The 21,403-nt window shown below is 34.5% G+C and overlaps 1 protein-coding gene across 1 annotated transcript in view; it reads right to left on the bottom strand.

The window, feature by feature from the left end:
• Window positions 1-791: 791 nt before the first annotated feature.
• The window catches only part of FAF1 (Fas associated factor 1), a 172,854-nt gene continuing 152,242 nt past the window's right edge, over window positions 792-21,403 (bottom strand). The window contains exons 17-19 of the mRNA XM_062581391.1: window positions 21,029-21,106; window positions 16,534-16,749; window positions 792-3,322 (exon numbers count right to left, since the gene is read on the bottom strand). Coding sequence (XP_062437375.1) covers window positions 3,239-3,322; window positions 16,534-16,749; window positions 21,029-21,106 — 378 coding nt within the window. The 3' untranslated portion in view covers window positions 792-3,238. The remainder of the gene's footprint in view (window positions 3,323-16,533; window positions 16,750-21,028; window positions 21,107-21,403) is intronic.

The following is a 21,403-nucleotide window of genomic DNA, read 5'->3' as shown; positions in this document are numbered from 1 at the left end:
GCTCGGATGATTAAAGTTCTTCAGTCATTCCATGGATCTAGGTCATGTTGTTTTTGTTTTGTGATTTTGTCTTTCTCCACATATGGAAGAGTGAAATCATATCACCTTTTAGCAGACGTATTACTGTAACTGAAAATCTGTTATAAGTTTCTAATGTCACTAAGTTAAATTTACAAAAGCCAAAAAATAGAAAAATAGTAGAAAAAATACACAAACCCCCAATGTAGCTTCATTAAAAACATCCTAAGCACTCTCACTAAATTTAAGAGCATCTATGCAGCGAATACAGTACAAACAGTTGTGTTTTGCATATTCTCTAATACTGATTTAGAACACCAGTGCCAATAGGCAGGGAATTTCTTAAAAAGCTACAGCCTCACCTGCACCGTAGTGTTCTGAAGGCCAATAATGAAAGCCAAACATTATACAGGATTCCATTCATTAACAGTAATTCCTTAAGTTTTAATACTAATGCATTAATCACATTAATGATAAGCCATTAATATAAGGAACTTGAAGATAAAAATGTAGAATCAGGGATCTGCTCTGTAGTAACATTGTTACCATTTTACAGTAATGTTGAATAACAAAATTAGTCTAATGGCTAATTATTAATGATATGAGTTAACCGTATCAGAAGAGCATATGAAGTGAATACTATGGTTGGTTTAGGATAGCAGAAAACAATGGCCTAGAATATTAATATTCCTACGCAGAGACTGGTTTGCACTGGAGGCCTAATTTGGAAAGGTGACTCTAGATGGTTGCTTCTTGAAATCAGGCCTGAAGTATTTAAGGACCAGAGTCATGAATATTTTTATTTAAATAGAGTGATACACTTACTCATGTTGTGGCAGAAAGATCATTATATACTGATCTTGTTACCTTTATATCAGAGGGCAGTAGTACCACCACTTTGAACACTTCCAGTTAATCATCACCAGAACATTTTGATATTGACAGTGTATTTTGCGATATGAACAAAATGGGGAAAATAAACAAACGCAGAGGTTAGGGAAAAAAAAAAGGCCAAACAAGCCCTGGGAGCACTGACTTCAACAGGTTCAACAAATATTCAAGCCACATTTAATAACTTTATGAAACTAGTATCAAAGAAAAGAATATATAGTCAAAATACAGAAATAAATTTAAGTGAGAGAAAACAGCCTGATGAGATCAAACAAAAGTTAAACAGAACAGATTAAATATAAAAAAGGTAGCTGAAAGGTCGCTTTGCTATGTGTAGCAGTATTTCAGCAACTCATTTCCTCAATAGCCAGCTTAAAAAGAAGAGCTAATCTGGGAAAAAAAAAAAGAAAATATATGCATCACTTTAAAATCCTGCTGTATGTGTTACTGTGATTGCTTCTAGAACCAGTATCATCCCAATTTGTTACCTATGTTAATTTCTGATTAATAAACAGTGGATTTTTTCTGTAAGAATACAAAAGTTGAGAATGAAGTATCTGCATTCAGCTTTCCATTACACGTACATTTGTCTTCCTAGTGGCCATTAATTCTTTTATTTATGAACTGCAAATGATTAGGATTTGTTTACACTTCAAAATCTTTTGTTTGTCATAGATACGTCACTTCTAAAAGTGTTTGATGTAGCATTCACTAATTACAGAATTACAAAAGGTAGAATAAGGCTTTCCCCACTCAGAAATTTGAAATTTTTGGTAAAGGTAACAATAGATCAGCTTCACTAACACCCTAATAATAGGCATACGTTTAATTTTATATCAATGTCCTTCTGAGGGGAAGAAAAGACAAAAAGATGTGTGCAATTGGTTTTTGCTTAGTATAAAATTTTCAAATCAGAATTCATTTTGCTACAATAAACACTGTGAATTACATATAAACATATATGGAAAACAATGTGCCAGGCTTTACAAAAAAAAAAAAAAAAAAAAAAGTTTGATTAGCAGATGATGAATCTGTAGTGCTACTGTGCACTACACTGTAAGCCTAGAGATTAAAATACGCACCCCCCCCCAAAAAAAAAAACTTGCTTTGATGCAGGTTTGGCATCAAGTGAACTTTATAGTCTTCGATTCAGTATGCTTATACTATCATTGAGTTATTTAAAGTTCCAGATTTTTCCACATCAGATATCATGTAGTTGGTGCATACATTTCAGACAACAGAACTAGGATTTCTTTAATTTGAGACGGGATCAGTAATCTATTGTAAAAATGTCCAAAGTGTGCAGTAATAAGGCAGATTTCTTATTACACCATCTCTTAAGATACTCATTGTTTGATGAAACAAACAAGGTGCTTTAAAACAGCAGAGTAATAGGATACAAACAAGTGCCAGAATGAAGGAAGAATGCTAAAATGGGAACAGCCATTTCTTCCACAATGAGAAATAAAGATCTGTTGTATCTGGTATTTGAAAGGTTTTTAACAGCTGATATTCAATATCAGCTGATTCCTGAAGTATTGGCAAGATACCAGGTTTCCGGTACTGGCCATTTGTAACGTTGTTTAAATATTCACATCATGCAATAAGCAGTTTCACACACTGCAATGTAATGGAAAATACTTCCTAAACTGAATCAGAACTGAGACCCAAAGCAGAACCAGTAAATAAATATCTCGCATATATGTCAAACTATATTCTTCAAACAAAACCTTACATCTTATCAAAGAAGTCAGAAAGTACTAACCAAAATTATATGCTTTCTACTATAATACTGTTAAATTTCCATGGCTGAGAATGTCCCGTTACTTTTTTTCTGCCTTTTTAAATTAGGTGGCAAAGTAGAAATTCAAGCACAGAAATAAAATGCATAAAGAGCACTGGCTCAGCGAGATATCAAATATACAGCATCCTAGTGTCAAAAGTACAGGCAGAACTGTCCAAGATTTCTTGGTGAAAAAAAGGGGCATTTGAGGAGTAAAAATTCTACTTAACAATCACTCACATTTTAACAGTGCATTAATTATAACAAAAGCTGGATGATAAGTGAGCAACAGAGTCATAATGTTCAGTGTTCATAGCAGAATTTTATCCTCTGCTCATTTAAACGAGGTTGGAAACATATACTCATGTATGTGAAACTTTATGTAGCTATGTTTTTTTTTTCATTTTTTCAGGATTCTTGCAAGAGGCAAAGTTGTGACATTGTATTGAGTTAGATGATAGTACAAGGTGGTTTTGATAGAAGCCTTCCTCCCAGTCCCGTGCCTCTGGTTTGTCAAAGGTGATTAGTCCTACAGTCTTGTTTGATCTATTCTTTTGCCTCTAGGAAAAGGGTTTCTTGAGGGTACAGTTTTACCTCCAGTAATGATTTATTTGGATCCAGCTGGGTCACCTGTAAACACAAAAACAAAAAGATACGTAGATTTTATTTGAACTGTATATTTTCAGAATACAGGTTTGCACCATGGAGATATGTTCAGTATCTCACATCAGTGATACTTGGAAGTTTGGATCAGTACACAGATGAAGAACTAGATATTGTTTTTTTTTCCTGTATTTTGCATGTTGTATTTTAAATAGATTCCATCATGTTAATTCCAAGAAGAGCTGTTTTCTCCCATAAACTAAAGTGTAAATACATCTGTTTTGTCAAAGTTAAGATCATTTGGAAAGAAATACTGGAACACATGAGCTACGATAAAAAATCAGACTAGTCCTCGAAGTATCCTAAAATCTCCATCAAACTGACAGTGCAAGTAGCATAATAAAACCAACATGTTCTCCCCACTGAAAAGGGAAATCTAATTCTCTGTTTACTCCCACCCTTGCTCCAAGTCATGTGGTAGCCTGTTTCACCCACTTTGATGCTCATCATCCATCTAAATTAGCCCAGGATGGCAGAAAATGGCATATTTTTATTTATTGGGTTATTTTTCTTTCACACTAATAAGGAGAACTGGCACACAGAGATGTCCAGTGAGAAATCCTGTGCAAGGTAAGTGGCAAGAGCACTAAGCAGAAAGAAGTAAGTGCCCTTATACATATGGGCCTTCCCTCTTTCTTTAGGAGTGGGGTGCTAAATCAGCTCGTCTTTTGGAATTGCATCTTATCTGCTGAAGTGCATGTATTATGCATATATACATATTACATGTATTAGGCATGTATATATCCTCTCTCTCTCTCTCTCTCTCTATATATATATATATCTATACATACATGCATACATGTGTAATTTTGTATGATACGAATATTTACTGGAATCCTGACTTCTCATCAGATTTGTAAAGGTGTTTAGGCAGTTGCCTATGCAGGGATTCCAGTAAGAGCTAAACACAATGCAATTTGGAAAATACTGCTACATGCACTGTCTGCACTGTTGTTGCCAAAATTCTTCAGCATTTGGATGTTAGCACCAAACCCTGCAAGCTGCTCAGCATTCTCAACTACTACTAGCTTTCACTGAAGGCGTATGAGCAATCCCCGGTTTATAGTCAGCAAGAAACTTTTGAGTTGATTCTGTTTGGAAGCTAGATTGCTGCCTATAGGATAAGTATCTACTATCAAAGTAAAAGTTACTATTAAATGTAATTATTTATAATGAAAATGAGTCTTACTGTCCTTCAACTACTGCAGTGCTTCATATACATATCTGAAAATCATCTGTTTTCATCTTACCACTTTCTGAAATATTTCACTCCCATTTTTATTTTGCTTGGTAATTTTGATTTAATTTCTTTTGCTATGTGAACACATTAGTTATTGGAAGTTTTCTTGTGAATAATACATTATTAGTCATATGCTATAGATATAAATGCAAATCCATATGAAAAACCTTTTATTAAATTTGCTTTACCTGTGACAGCATCATGCCACTGCTTTTTAAAAATATTTTTTAAAAAAATTAGTGTGCAGTACACCAAGTACTATGAGTTTATACAACGAATGGCAAATATTTTTTCTTAAAAGCATAATTTACCAGTCTTCTTACCGGTTTTAAATAACAAAAACAGCACTGCTCCCCTTTCTCTTCCCAACTAAATCATGCAAACTTAAAAAATATTTAGCTAGCCACAATTAATTTTATTTCCATTGTTTTATTGGATAATTACAGGTAATTCATTGTTTAATCAAATATGACGAGCTTATCACTTCCTAAGTCAATTGAAATCAACAAATTTCACCTCTTTGAATGCAACAGATCTTTTTTTCTTTTAACAGATGTGTCATTTTGATTTCTGAAGTAGGGATATATTTTTTATGCTTCATATACCACAGTGAATTATTGCTAAATGGCTAAAGAGAAAAATAATTTGTAAAAACGCCAGACTCAATTTTAGATTCCTATTATCTGCACTCCAATTATGCATTCCTGCATAGATGCTGCTTAAATTATTGAAAGGTTATTATCTTAGAAAGCAAACCTGTTAAGTAAAAAACAGTCAAAACAGTGCATTTAAGTTTGTGATTACAGAAGTATGCTAATTAAGTATCTTGTTGCATTTTTAATGTCTTAGTATTCTGCTTCAGTTCATTGAGCTTAAGACTCAGAAGGGGAGGTAAATAGGCATCTCTGCAATTCACAGTGCCTGAGTTACTGTGCACCTGAGAGATTTTTATTTTCAAATCCTACTCCTACAACCTCTTTCTGCAAGAAAACATACAAAAGAACAAGTCTTTTCTCCATTTGACCAAAAAAAAAAAAAAAAAAAAAGATTTGTAAAGCAAGCCTATGGAATGAACACTGTCCTCCAGACTGTAACCATATGGAAACCTGTTATTCACTTGAGTGTAATTCATGATACATATCCTAGTCTAAGGTTTGCAGACTTCAAGTACCTTCAGTAATAACAATGAACGATGTCCTTTTCTCAATGTCTTTATACTTCGAAGGTTAGTTAAAAGCTTTGCTGAGTACCTGCAGCAAAAGGACTGTGCAGCTTTTCACCATAATTTCAGTGTGCTGCTTAATTCACTGAGGGACAGCAGAGTTTGCAAATGTTTACACCATTACCCAATTAACTAACAATATGGCTCCTACATCTGTCAACAAACAAAGCTGTTGTTGCTTTGTTTTAGCTCCTTGGCATTTTCTGTTCATATGGGTCGCCATTGTACTTAATTATCACACCATAACCCTTCTGCAGCTTCTACTTTGTTATTTGTGGTTTGTAAATATGTTGTTTACTACGAAGAATAGAAGGCTTATTAGCGAACGCACCTCCTACTAAAGAAATGGTTTCTCTTGTAAATATACTAAATATAAGATCTAAGATGCTTTGTAACTTGCAGTATTTTAAACAGATTTAAAAACCAAAGAATTATGTATAATAGAGATCAAAGGATCCTGTAAAAGCTGTAACCAACAAAAGTGTATTTATTGTACCATTCTAATGATTTTTATTTACTTGAATAAATGTAGGTAGATTATTTCACAATGCAGTTGAAAAGAATTAAAATATCTTAATATTTTAAATTTTTGTACCTTATTTCGTTAATATTAGGATAATTTTAAAGACCACTTTAGTGCTGACAGTGCCTTTCTCTAATGTGACTCCATGGTGCTCTTTTCTAAAAAAAGTCCTGCATGTTACATAAGCTAAATTATCCCCAATAAAGTGTGCTTTTATTATTTAAAGATTTCTTGTATATTATTGGGAATTATGCAGAAAATCATTTATACGTGTATTTATATCTGATTTGATTCTGTTGAACTCTGTGAGATTATTCAGGTTTTCGATAACATACCCATGTTGTTAATTCCATGTTTACTTAGTTATTGTTGGAAAATTCACCATATTAAGCATTCACCATTTGTTAAAGGCCTAAGGAAACCTAGTGACTGTCTCTACTTTCAAGTTTACAGTACCTGACTTTTACAAGTCACACGCACACATTCTAAGAGTCCACTCGTGTCACATGGTGACAGTAGCAGATCAAGTAAATGTATTTTTAAAATATATTTTGTGGTTTTGCTAAGGTAAGTGCTTTATATTATAATCAAATGTAAAATAAAACTCTGTAAGCTATTCTAAATATACATAGTGAAGGAGGTGACAGACAGAAGGACACAGTGTTCAGATGCTAAGAGAATATATCTTAAATGAGAATCAGAGTACTAATATTTGACTCACAAAATTCTGTAAACTAACTTGTAAGTGCATTTAGGATTCTCCCCAAACCAAAGCAGACAATATCTTGGGAGTTCTTGTGTTTGGACAAATACCTCTCTAGCAAAAGGACCAGAGAGGGAGCTAACTGATAGCCTCATTTTCCTTATTCCCATCAGTGTAAATCCTGCCAATGGACTGTGAAGTGTTTCAGTTTCATTGAAATACATTTCAGTTGGTAAAACAGAATTTATTTTCCAGCTGTGGAGACAGGTTTACCTCAAGTTTTGGTGCACAGGAGCTAAGACTTTTATCTGATGTTGATTTAAAGAGCTTCACTATACTATCTATACTGGTTTGGTGCATAGGAAATGTATTATTTCAACAGGTATTGTTTAAATTAATTCTACGGTAATTAATTCAACTAGCCAGTTGGTTTAAAGTACTTTTGTAGCACTTTGTTGTTTGAATTACTTAAGGCTGAACAAAGGATAGTAGTGTTAACTTTTGCATTTCTCGGACAAGAATGTAGTAGCTACTTGCACTTCATTCTGAGTAATTGGGGTAAACTCTTAACGACCAATTAAGATGAAAATTAATACCAGTTAAAATGACATTTTAATTCAATTTTGTAGCAAAATCTTTTTCTTTCTTAAACAATTTTTATATTATTTCTATCCTCACACTTGATGACCTGTCCGTTCTATTACACATTCACATACTGAACAGCTGTACTTTTACTATTTCAAAGGTGTGACTCCTTATCCTCCCTCTGCAGGGAAAAGATAAAGACAAAAAATGGCTTAATGCCCAGGAAGGTCATTTAAAAATAAAGAATCAAATATACAATTATTATGACACTTATACAAGCAGTAAATATCACACCCTTCACCTTTCTCTACACCCTAGGACAAGGATCTGATTCTTGAGTAGCACAGCCTCTATACCACTTACACACGCATGAATACATTTAATGAATCTAACAGACAAAAGGTTCTTTTACTCTCTTTGCTAATCCCCCTGAAGTATAAATGCAATGGCAATTACTTAAAAGCACACCTGGTAAAGGACCAGATCTGTTTAAAAAACTCTATTTTCAAAATGACACACAAATACAGTGAATCCACTCTACATATTGAAATATCTATGAGTCATCTGGATAATATGTTCAACTGTCGTAACAAACAAAAGTAGGTTTACTTTATAGAAATATATGCAATTAGATCTGTTTTAGTTGAATAAACTCGGAGATAATTTACATCTGAATTGAAGAAAACCATCACAATAAGGAAAAATATGTCATAGCAAGACTTCTAGTCTCATTCTCAATACAGAGCTTTTAAGCCAGATGTAAGAATTCTTGATTTTATTTATTTTTTTGAATTCAAGGTATTCGCTCAAAACAATCTTTCAGATGCAGCACATTTCATTCGCATAACAGAAGACTGTGGTATTCTTTTACTCAGAACATGTTCTCCAGTCTTTCCTACAGAAGTCATACAGTTATCAAGATATCAGCATCAGCCTTCATGTAGTGTAAGCTCTCAATGACTTGCTATAGTTTATATCAGCTAAGAATTTGCAGCATAGATTCTAATCAGTCAAGGCATTATAAATGTGACTTGTATTATTTCTTGTCTTTGTAGGTAGTAAATTAAGAAAATATAGCAACTGTATTCTCTGTTTTGTAAAATACTAAGCATAATGACATGGCAGTCATTATATAAATGTTTTATATTTAAGGAGAAGTCCAAACCTACTGTATCTATTTCTGTAGATAGGCCTGGACAATTTGATGCTTTTTTAAAATCCAACATTATCGATTCATGATTCTACATAAAAATCTCAATTTCTAATTGGGAAGAACCCTTATGTTTGTGGAAGAAATGCTTACAAAAATGGCAAACGCTGATTATTCTAGTTCTGAAAATGAATAAAATCCTAGATGTTAACTGTCTTTAAAAAAAATCACATTTTTACACAAATCCCATGATTTTTTCCATGGTTGATGCTCAATGCTCAATAGTATAACAGATATAAATAAAAAAAATACAGTTCTCCTGTCTTCCAATAAAAGATGTTAGGAAATGCTGTCTACAGCAACTCCACTTGCAGGTGTTGCTTTTAGAACCTGCACTTGCGAAAGTGCTTCTTTTTAGCCTCTGAGATCAGAAATTTTGTTTAGTTATCAGACTTGCCTTTTCAGGCCACTATAACTCCACCGATACTCTGTGCTTCTCTTAATAGACTCTAAAGTAGCTGGTCTTTTTTTTTGTTTTTTTTTTGTTTTGTTTTGTTTTGTTTTGTTTTTTGTTGTTGTTGTTGTTGTTGTTGTTGAAGTAAGGCATCCTTTTGAGGAGAAGAGGAAGCTTTTGTAAAGCTCTCTTCAGCTTTTCTGTTTTCCTTCACTTCTCGTTCTTGAGCTGAAATCTTTGATCAGTAATTTATTTAGTGTCGTTTGTGCCATTTTTTTGGCAAAAGAAGAATCTTATGGCATGCCACCCTTCAGGTGGCTTTGGGCTTTTTCTGACAACAGACATGCAGGCAGAGGAGCTCCATCACCTGCTCTTTCCAAATACTTACTTTCAGTTTTCTTCATGAGTTCAGAAAAGATTTAAATAGTGGCAGATCAGAGCATTTGTATGTCAGCTGCCCTTTCTGCTGTATTGAGGAGCAAAAAAGTCTGTTACTTCTGGGTATTACTGCCAGTACGCTTATATCAAAGTACTTCTGAATTAACAATTATTCCTTTATTTAATTATTCAAAAATGTGCTAGCTAAAAAGAAGAAAGATCATTTCCCTGGAAATACTATAGCTTTTACATGGATATTGAACGGGAGCTGGAAGGAGGCAACACAGCTACATCTTCTGGAAATTTGAGAACATATTATACAGTGCCCCAAAGGTACTGCAAGAACAAGTTTGCATGTATATGTCTGTCCCAAAGAGGAATGGATTTGAAACAGTCACTCGCAGGAGAATGATCTGTGATTGGATTTATGTGCACTTCATTATAACTGCATAAAACACATCCAAAAGGATTTTTGTCACAAGTTCAAAGGATTAAAATGTTCAGATACCATAATGATATCTACAGTATAACACAGTGATTGGTGGACAGGTAAACAGAATAAAAAGCATGCCTAAAACTGCTTTAGTCATTTAGTCTGATGTACTTACTTCTGCAATTACCAAAACAGCAGGAGATCATTACATTTTCTGGTTACCAGACACGGCATTCTTGGTATCATATTATTACAAAGACTTTTTACTGGTATTTTATCATTATGTTTTCTTCTTATAGGGTGAAAAAAATGGACAAAATAGACATTAAGCATGACTTCTGGGGAACAAAAGTATGAAATATCCTATGGCCAGTTTATGTTGGATAATACCATATGCAGTAATGAAGAGCTGTAGTAACAGGCATATTCCTGATGTGCCATCCCTGAAATAAATGTTTATAAAATGGGGCAATGATGAGGAAAAGGACATTTTTTTTTGTCAGAGATGTGCATGGGTGGAATATATTAATCATGTGGCAGGCATTAGTCACTGCGGTTAACTAAAGAAGATGACTCAGCTGAGATATCACATAGTGCTCTGAGCATTCAGCGTTTTGGTGAATGCTTACTTCAGTGAATCTTAAATAAAATAACTCATCTGTTTCCTGAAATGGTTTAAACTTTCTTTGTATTCAAATAGAGTTGTCATAATATTTGATCAGAACATTATACTAACCTGTAAAATGAAATTCTATTACATGTAAAAATAAGCTTACTTCTATGAGGTGAGCAAAAAATTCCTTCCATCTCCCTTCATTGACTTGATACATGAAGGGTTTTCATCTCTCTCTTCAGATATCGTAGTGATTTATGCCAAGACACCAGGACTGAGGAGTCTGGTAGATTTTTCTGTAATATTTACAGAATTTTTGACTACCTGTATGGAAATTACATTTCCACAAAAATGGACATTACATTTCAAGAAGCAAATAATTCTCAAAATGTCCTAAAAGTTCTGCCATTGACTTCAGTGGGACAGGAATATCACAGACTACCTTTACAGGTTCTTACTGAAAGAGCGTGATACTGTTCTCTCTGAGCAACAAAACTGTTAAAAGGAATAAAACCTAAGGATTGCAAATGCTTCAGTGTTCTGGTTACAGCTCTACGTGGTCCAGTCCTACAGAATTCAAGATTAATCAATCCAGTTGTTCTACAGTAACAAGCCAACAGGAAGAAAATTGAAATCATATTCTTAAAGGAGGCATGGGAATGTGTTAGTCTGTTATGGCCAGTTTGCTAAGACAACTTCTCAGTGTCTTAAATAAACATAAATGCTTCAATAAATAAAATAACATAACCTGAAAGAGAGGAAAGACAAGGGCAGGTAGTATTGACTTAATGACAGTTTCAACTGACAAGACACTTCTATTTTTGTAGATGGCTGTGACCTTTCACAGACTACCTCACAGATCATGAAGATGTACCACCATCAGATGTGTTTCCCTGAATAATTCTAAATCATGTGGATTAAAAAAAAACAGTACTATTTTATGTAGTAGGAAATAAAAGTATGTGTAATTAAAATTACTGTAAAGATTACATGATCGCGTGTCAAATTTTCTCAACTTAAAAAAAAATGCTCAAAGTTTCTGAAAATACCAGAAAAATACTGTATTCTGCTGAAATCCTACTTTGTCATTGGACAGGTATTCTTTATTTCCTTGACCTAACTTGGAAAACTACTTTCCAGATTTATTTAAATGACTCATTACTAGAAGTGCTGCTGGGTATAACCATGATATTACATGAATCCCTTCTCATTGTAACATATTTTTTCCTGTTTTTCCATTAAGATGATAATTAGGGAAAAGGATGCTAAAAGCTAGAGACGCTCCTAGACATCTCTCTCTTTCATGTACTATTTAATAAGTTTAAACACTATCTAATGAGTTTAAAACTAGATTATCTGAAGCAATTAGTTTGCACTTGGTGGAGAGGCAGAATAACTCTTACAAAGAAGGGTTTCTAGAATTGCCTGAATTATACAAACTTGCCAAACTACCTGGCATAGTAATGTAGGGATTGTGACCATACCATTATCTTTAGGAGGATATAGTTACCTCTTCAGATGACTATGTGCTGAGCATTGCAGCTCTAAGTTTATTATTCTGTGGTATTGTTTTCAGCACTGTGAGCAAAGAGGATTACTCGTGCCAGAGCACAGGAATGAATGATCCCATTTGGTTTCAGAGGGTTATCTTACTCTGTAGTCCCATGTAATATTAAGAATGATCTGGCCGTACATCTGCTGAAATCCTGATCGCACCTAATTTAAATTGACATGCAATTTGAGTTAAATTTATTTTCTACCCTTTCGAGGGAGACAGATTTTTGTTTCTGTTTATTTAAACTGCTGTTGGAATTGGTTAATTAAAAGGGTTTAAAAAATCTTAATACTCTAAACAGAGCAAACTGGTTCTGAATTATTAAGCAACATTTTAGATGCATTTAAATAACCTTAAGTGACTTAACTGCCACCTGATCCTAAGATGTGGCTCAGAAAAATAAAATGTGAAATACTGTAGAAGTCTTGGCTTACTAAGGCTTCCAGATACAGTAAATAAAAAGCTTAAGTCTCTAGTATAGTGTCTGTAAAAGACATACTCTCAAATATGTATCTTGCTTTTAAGGATAAATAAATGAAAGAAATTATAGCTTGTAAATTTGATTTGTTTGGAAGATATTAATGGGTCCAGAAAATACAAAGCTCTCTCAGCGCTTTGTATGTTGGAAATAATGTCTTGCAAATGAGATGTACTTGTGAGGGCACGCCAGGACCTCACTTTCTCACAGATACCATAACACTCTCACAAGTACACCGTTAATCCCAGTAGCATGAGCCGAATCTCAAGCTGGGTAAATTTGTTCTGCGTGTTCCTCCTGTAGTTTCAGCTGGGTATGGTATACTTCAATTTCTTCCCAAAATGTGTTCAAATGCCCAGTCTACAAGATGTTAAAGAGTTTTAGGAAGACTTCTGCAGATCTCCACTGGGGAAGCAAGGAATTTCATCATTCAGGAGGTCTGCAGGATGCTGGGAGAAGGCAGATTTTCCTGCTGGCAGACTGACAGGTCTACTGAAGTTAGTGTTTGTGAAGGCTTTTAAGAGAAAGGGAATCATAGAAGAAAGAGTGAGGAAATGAGCATGCTAATATACTTAGGGTAAGCTTTTCTGGTTAAGATTAAAACACATTTTGAAGACTAGAGTGATTCTTGTAAGAAAAGGAACTATAGTTCTAAAGCCCATACATACATTTAAATATCATATATATTTATTTCTGTAAAGCTTTTGCAGGTACATTTAAGAAAATGCAGAGAACTTTATATATAGCTTTTTAATGAGAAAGATGTGCTTGTCAAACATGTTTTCAAAGTTAAGAGTTACAAGTTACCTACTGATACAGGTTCACTAGTTTGAAATACCCTTGTCAGTATGGTATGTAGTTCTGCTTTAGTTGCGGTACTGAGAAAGAAAGTGGTTAATATCTAATTTCAGTGCTAGTAAAAAGAACACCACAGTCAGTGACAAAGACCCAGTAACAAGTCACTGCATGTGCTTAAATGCTTTGGAATGTCATTGCTGCTTTAAAAACTACAAGTAGTGTCTAGAAAAGGTTAATCTGTGTATTTACTCATGTGTAGAAGTTTGTATTTACAGTAGGGTTATGATACCAACTTTAAGTTAGCTAAGGATATCTGTGTAAGCAATTGGAACATAGAACTAAGAACTAATGAATTTTTATTTACCAAAGAAGTAAAAATACTTCAAAAACATTGTATCAGGGCATCAGGACAGATGTCTTTGAAAAGCATGTTGTGAAAAGCACTTAAAAAGCTTTTGATAAGTTTACCACAAGCAAAATGCTGATTTGATTATATCTAAGCCCCTCATTTTGATAAGTCAAACACTTTTAGGACTATGTATGTTATTGTAATACAGATTAGGATGGAAAATAAAATGATTACTTCAAGACATGCTTTCATCTTACTGCAACAAACACTTCTGCAAAGTAATCTTGATCCTTTGAAAACATATTTTTCAAAAATGCTAAGTATATTTTTAAGTACAAAAGGACATTTTAAAGTGCTATTGTTATTTGGAGCACAAGCATTCCAAGGGCTCCATTCTTGTTTCACAGGTTTCATATTTTTAAGTACAAAAGGACATTTTAAAGTGCTATCGTTATTTGGAGCACAAGCATTCCAAGGGCTCCATTCTTGTTTCACAGGTTTCAGTGAGTGTTTATGATACAAACTGGATAGCAGGAGACTTGATAATTTGCAGTGCTGTATTCCTATGAGAGTTAAAATAATGAATATGTATTTTTACCATACTTCCAACTCGTCATCAATACTTACTACTACTACTGATAATAATAATAATATCTCTCTATAGAGTTGCACACTTCCAGCTTTCCATAGCTATGGAACATGACAGATAGTATTTATAGTTTTCACCAGTTAGTATGTCCTGGAGGGTTACTTCTGTCTATTTTAGCTCTGGTGGTCACACTGGCAACTAGATTCATACATGGCCACTGGGTCAATCAGCATGAATCATTTATGTGACTCCTCAGACATGTCATTATTGGGTCCATATCACAGAAGAAAGATTGCCTCTGATGTGACAGACCAACAGTTTCATATCCTTCTGTAAAATTCTTTCTTTGCCTCAAGATTTTTTCCCCTGCAGTTTCACAAATGTTCTGAAAATTCCATCTTATTCAAGTTTAGTGGTCTGTTTTCCTTTCCGTCTTTCTTTTGTTCTTACTCAAAGCATCTGATCAATTTGAGAGTTTACAGATGACTAGAATTAATAATAATGACAATGATGTGATTATGCAGACAAACAGCTGTTCTAAATAGCAAAGTTTTGAAGTGCAAAAAAATAAAGAATTACAGTAATATATGTATAGGTTTTTTACATTACATCTGTGGTAAAGCATAGATAGAGTCTAGATAGGGAGGTATGACATGACTTTCTGAGTATTTAAAATACACAAAAACGTGGTATAGACTGCAAAAGATTGTTTTTCTTCTGTTTAAAGTAAACTGGAAGATCAGGAACACTGGAAACAGAGATGACTTTTCTGCTCCACTGAAAATGGTATTATGTGCATACGGAGTACAGTTAATTACCAATTAATGAGATTCTTTAAATGCTCTTTACACTCTTGCTGATGAGGATTCTCAATATAAGACAAGGTGGAGAAGTTAGTAGCACTACACTCCTCTTTCACATAGTCATGCCAAAAATCTTAAAAAATCACATCTGCTAGGTTGTATGCTTGTTAAGGACATTACTTTCCTCCCCTTTTGGAGTACTTGTCATGTAAGATAACTAACAAATAAATGTTAAAGCAATAGGTGTTACAAAACAGTACTATAAACACACTAATCGGAGTCTTATTCCTAGTGAACTTCCTCCAGAGGCAATGATGAGAAAGAAAATGGAAAAGGAAGCCACTTACTGAATTCCGCTGATGAAAAATGGACAGTGTTGGCTTAACCAATCACCTGGAGATTAACAAAATCCCAGGTGACGCAGAGATTTTTAGTCCTGGAAGCAATATGGCCAAAATGCTGAACCTCACCCGTCACTGGTTAGCTCAGTTTGTACTGCTAGCTCTGTAGCGCCTGTTACCTTCACATTTTATGCAGGCCCCACTTAATTGCTGTTACAATTGGACCCACCGACTTTTACCTTTGCATTAACATTGACTATGCAAGAAATAAAAGTTAGATCGCAATCAAGGAGACAGCACACAGACATATCTTCAAAGAAACCTAGTAGCAGCACATAAATATCTGTTGAGAAACCAATGGAATTGAGTTTGCTTCTGTAAGCAGCGAGCAGGATTGATTTTGAAAATCAGTCACAAGAGGTATCGTAGAATATTTAGGTAGGAGGTATAAATGATTATTTACTAGTATGATGTGACAGATGGATGAATAATTCATTAGAATGTACTAGTTAGCTCCTAACCATTTACTGTTTGACACTGTGCCTTCCTGCTTGTAAAATTGCATCAAAAGGCAAAACCAGAAAGATCAGAAATGCTAATCCCTAGCAGACCTAAACAGCCCACTAATACGGATTCTGTTTCCTTCAAAACAGGAACTGAACAACGTTGGCTCAGTGACAGCAGATATGGACAGTCTTCACTGAATGTGATCCAAAACTTGTTTGTTTCAGAAACTGAGAATCCTTTTAAATGTCACCGGAAACAGACTTTGCAACAGCCTTTTGTATGCGACACATAACAGCGACTGCAGGTTAGTGCCTCATTTACAGCTGCAGCTACAGCCTCAACAGCATTCTAACACATTCCAGCCCAGCTTTATCTTCCATGCTCAAACATTCTGGTCATCTAAAGATATACAACTAAGAAGAAGCAGTATTTATTTATGAAAGGTACTTTTACTCACGTCTCTCCTAGGAAAGGTACCCAGCAGCTTGTACTCCTCCCAAGGATATCCCTTGGAAGCTACAAAATCAAAGACAACCTGCAGCTTGCTGCTGGCCAGGAAACGTCGCTCCAAGAATTCTCCACTGGGTGTCCGTATGCGCAGCTTGCTGACTGACTCAGTGCTCTCCTCCTTTGGTTCCGGAGGCAGAGATTGCTCAAGGGAGAGTCTGATAGCCTGAGGAAGGAAAAATAACCATTTAGCTTTCAATGTTAACAACACTGGAACAGAAGAAAAGGATAGAGGGCTTTTGTGTTTATTTTTTCTAGAACTTCCAAGATGTGTCATAGTGCTCCAGAGAAAGAACTGCGCTGTATATCTCAACGACAAAATCATTTTTATTCATTCCTTAATAGCAGCCCACCAGACAACTAATTAAAATAAATCCTTCTGTATAACACATATTATTAGGTCTACAGTTAATGCACAATGGAGATAAGTAATTTAATCATTTGGCAGAAAGCCTTAGAAAAATTTGAATGAGAGAATAATTGTGAGGTGGCCAATTGCTTCCTTAAAAGGTATAAATTAAAGCCAGGAAAAGTATTTCTTCAAATGCACTTATTATCAAATTGTCTTCCTCTTGCAAAGAGTAATTAACCGTTTGCAACAAAAAGACTCTTAACAACAGTTCAGAATAAAAACAAATAAATTCAAGAGTTTTGCTATAAGTAAACTCAAAACACTGCTAGTAAGACATTTCATAATTAAAAGTACCATGAAGGTACGTGAGATATGTATAAAAGTAGGAATAGTAGAAGAAGGAAACCAGAAAGATAGAAATGGGAGCTTTAAGGTTTCAAGACATGAATCATTGTTATTTGAAAGAAGAAGATTCTAAGCACAGGTGTGCACTTTTTCTGCAACAACTTGCCTGAGAGCAGCCAATATTTAAATGACTAGGCCACAGAGGCTAGGAAATAACTATGGATCAAAAATGTATATGCTTGTCTTGCTGCTAACTTTGTCTATATTGCTTACGTTAAAATTTAAGGGCGGGAACCAAGTCTGTATTCCCTGTTTTCTGCCTCCAGGAACTCCTGTAACACTGATACATTGATCAGAATTTTTTAGAAAATAATGCCCAATGTTAGATTGCTGAACTACTTCAGCTTAATTTTCAAGGACACTTGAGTGTTGTCAGTGCTCATGGACAGATATATCTGATGGCCCTGAGAACATGCAGTATTTTAAAACAATTAGATCATACTTAGAAAAGCAGTTTTGTTACTACACCACCTTACTTTCTGCAGTCAGTGAGCATCTCAGTAGCTGCAGTCAGAAGCATGATAACAATTCTTCACCTGAATACACTGAAAAGATGATTTTCCAAAATGAAGAGGCAGTCAGGCACTAATTTACCTACATTTTCCAGGAAATTTCAAGATACACAGTTGCTATTTGTTCCATTGCAAATCTCCCCAAGGTCATTTAGCAACAGAAACTGATGGAAGATGATTACATTAAAGAGCAAGGAATAGGCAGAAGCAAGATTATGAGGCCCTTTAAATAGTCTACTTTTTACACACGAACCTCTGAGCAAATTATATCTCAGTATAAATATTTATATGTAGAACTTTAGTTCATTTTTGCTCATCTACTATGAGATTATATTTTAAATAGATTCCGTTTTAATTTTCTCTCTCTCCATTCTCAACCACCTGCTTACTGTCTTTCTGTTCTGACATTTCCCCACACAGTATAACAACAGATGCTACATTATTTACTGAACCCAATCAATTATATTATAGAAAAATAAACAACAGTAGCTCATTAGAGCTCTTTTCTTTGTGCAAAGAACGCCCAGCTCCCCAAAGTAACTAGTCTCCAAGGCTTCAACATAAAATGGCAATTTACAATGGATATTCTGTACCAGCAAATCAAGTTAGAAAACAATGATGAGATGGATCACATTAATAACTCTGGGATCTGAACAAGCAATTTGAGTTGTGCTGATAAAATGTTCTGTATGCGAATAGCTTTCTAGCCAGATACATGAACTGGACATAAAGCCACTTCTGAAAGTAAACATTGTTGCAGAACAACTCAGTAAAAGTAATCTGTATACTTGAAAATGGGGAGTGTTAGCAAACATTATTGTTAACATCCCATTTGTTCTATTAAGCAAATAGATCCTATTATTTTCATTACTACAGTCTACATTAAAACAGGGAAGCCCAGGTATATTCTGATAATATGGACCAGTTTTCCAGCCTTTGTGTAAGAAAACAATTTCCAAAAGGCCATAGTACTAGAAAAGGTTTAGGGGCAGGCAGGTGTAATAAAGCAGACGGAATTGTTTCTATTCATGCAAAATTACTTGAAAACGAAAAACATACTGATTACTTGAATCAGAATGTAAGTGAGCTGATGGCTTAACAGTCCTGTTACTTCCACAGTACTGATTTATGTATGATTGTTATTAATCTCTCAGAATCGCCATCTTTTAATTATTCTTGACACAATTCTCTCAGTCCAGTTTGGTGCATTACTCCTTCAGTTGCCTTTTGGCTTCTATTCTTGACTTATATTAACAACAGGAGATGTGACTGAAATGTCAAATGTACCTTTAAGTCACACTGGGGGGGGGGGGGGGGGGTGGAGGGTGAAGAGAGAAAGGCTGTGATATATCAGGATTCCATCAGTTCCAAAGACTTTAAATAAATGAAAAAATAAACTAGAATAAAATACCAAATTTCAAATATCTATAATAGGTAAGAGTCAAAGCAAAGAAATTCTATTAAATTTTTCAAAAAAATGATAGAAAGTATGATATTTTCTATAAATTTATAAATGTTAGAAAATATTTGTATTTTATTTATATTTTATATAAAACTAGAAACATAATCAGGTAATACATGTGCAACAGGAATGCTGATATAGCATTGTATTAATTACCAGTTTGCTCACAGTATGCCTAGAAGTCAAGGGACAAAACCCAGTCAAGGACTCTTATGTCACTTAATAAATGTATATGTTTATAGCACTTTTATTTTGATAATCTTATTCAAGGGTTTCAAAATCCTTTCCAGATATTAGCTAGTTGCGCTTCATAACAGTTCTGCAAGGAAAAGATCACTTCACAGAATAGTTGAAAGTATTTTAACTACTAGTCTGTTTTGCTTATGCTTTGAAATGTGGTAGGACTTCAGAGGAAGAAACATGGCTGTAGCCCAAGCTTTTTTATTTCCTTTTAAATCACATTATATATTTATTGGGGATGAAGAGGAGGAAGCTGCTAACACAAGGTGTGTTTTTTTGTTTTGTTTTTTTTTTAATGTGCACAAAGGTGAATGCCTACATAGATCTGCAGCTAGGTCTGGATCTAGGGGAGAGATGCTGCACGAGCTACCTCTGGCAGATCCCTGGGCCCTCAGAATCTACCAGCTGACTGCGTGACTTGCGAACAGTAAGTGAAATCCTTATCCCCATGCAGCCAAAGGCAAAACCTGATATACTGCATAATGGCCCATGTTGTACAAAATAGTTGATTATTCCCAAGGAAAGATGCTGTTGCATGTAACTGCATCAAAGTCTCTTAGAAAGAATATTTGGCCAGATGTTACCACCTTTGTCACAGTGTGGCTTTCTGAGGGTCTAAGTGCCAGTTCACCAAGGACACCTTTGTGTGCAAAACTTCAGCTGGGGCCTGCAACTCTTTCCTTACTGGCAATAGTTTTTGGAAATATGCTATGAAAGATCATTCATTCTTTTTATTGTGCTATTATTATTCTGTTTTTTTTCCTCTGATATTTAAATTCATTAACTTACTAACTTATTTTGCAATTAACATGAAGAAAAATTGTTTAATCACAACTAGATCTTTACATTACCACTGCAGTAGCAGTTTTGAGCTTCAAGTGTTCACTTCACTTTGAAAGGGCAAATTTTGATATTTAATGTCTTAGCCAGAGTCTTAAAGTGTTTGTTTAAACACAATTTTCATTCTAGTTAAAATTTAACGGTACACTTTAAAATGCACCAGTAAGTTTAACGTTCTAAATTTTTAAAAGTATTTTGTCTCCCAAGTTACATTTGGCAACTTGTTTGATCAGAACTGCAATAGGCTTTGTGTTTTTTAATGGAAGAAATGAAAAAGCTCTATGGTATTACATTTTTAAAAGTAGTGCCTGCCGAAATAATATTTCAGAATCTGAAAGATTCTACCATTTACAGAGCTATTTTGTTGGCGTCTTCGGTTAGTAGGCCTATCTAATATCTGGCTATAATTTGGCAGTGTGATCCATAGGATGCAACAGAATAGCTATTAAATTGTAGATAAAAATGACTTAGCTGCATTATATTTTATATATATGGTAAGAAATTAATAAAATGTTTTCTCAACTTAATGTTCACATAAAAAAGTAAACTCTGAATTCAAGTTGCAATGTGTGCTGGATGAAAACGGCAATCTTCATAAATCCTAAAAGTTGTCAGAAAGGGTAAAATATCCCACCTCACGTTCTTCCTCCTGTTCTTTCCGAATCTGTTCCAAACGAAACTGTTCTGCTATTTCTCTCTCTTGTGCTTCCCTCTAAGAAAGAGGAACAAACAGTAATCACACATGTATTCACCAGCACCTTCCACAGCTGTGTTTAATGACAGGCATTAGCTATATGAAGGCAAAGAAACTTTCCAGCTTCTCTATTGGGATAGGAACTGCTCTCGACATGTTTACATAATATAAAGCCATGTGAATAAAACCTTCATATTTCTTATGAAAGCTTGTTAATGGAAACTGTTATCTGAACTCCTTTATATTTCACCACGTTAGTATGACTAGTTGCATCTATTTTAAAATTCCCTGAATTTCTATTATGTAAGAACTTCC

Source organism: Rhea pennata, chromosome 8, assembly GCF_028389875.1.
Source record: "Rhea pennata isolate bPtePen1 chromosome 8, bPtePen1.pri, whole genome shotgun sequence".
In the NCBI taxonomy this organism is placed as follows: Eukaryota; Metazoa; Chordata; class Aves; order Rheiformes; family Rheidae; genus Rhea; species Rhea pennata.
The sequence above is the reverse complement of the archived record's forward strand: the minus strand, read 5'-3'. Positions and strand labels throughout refer to the sequence as shown.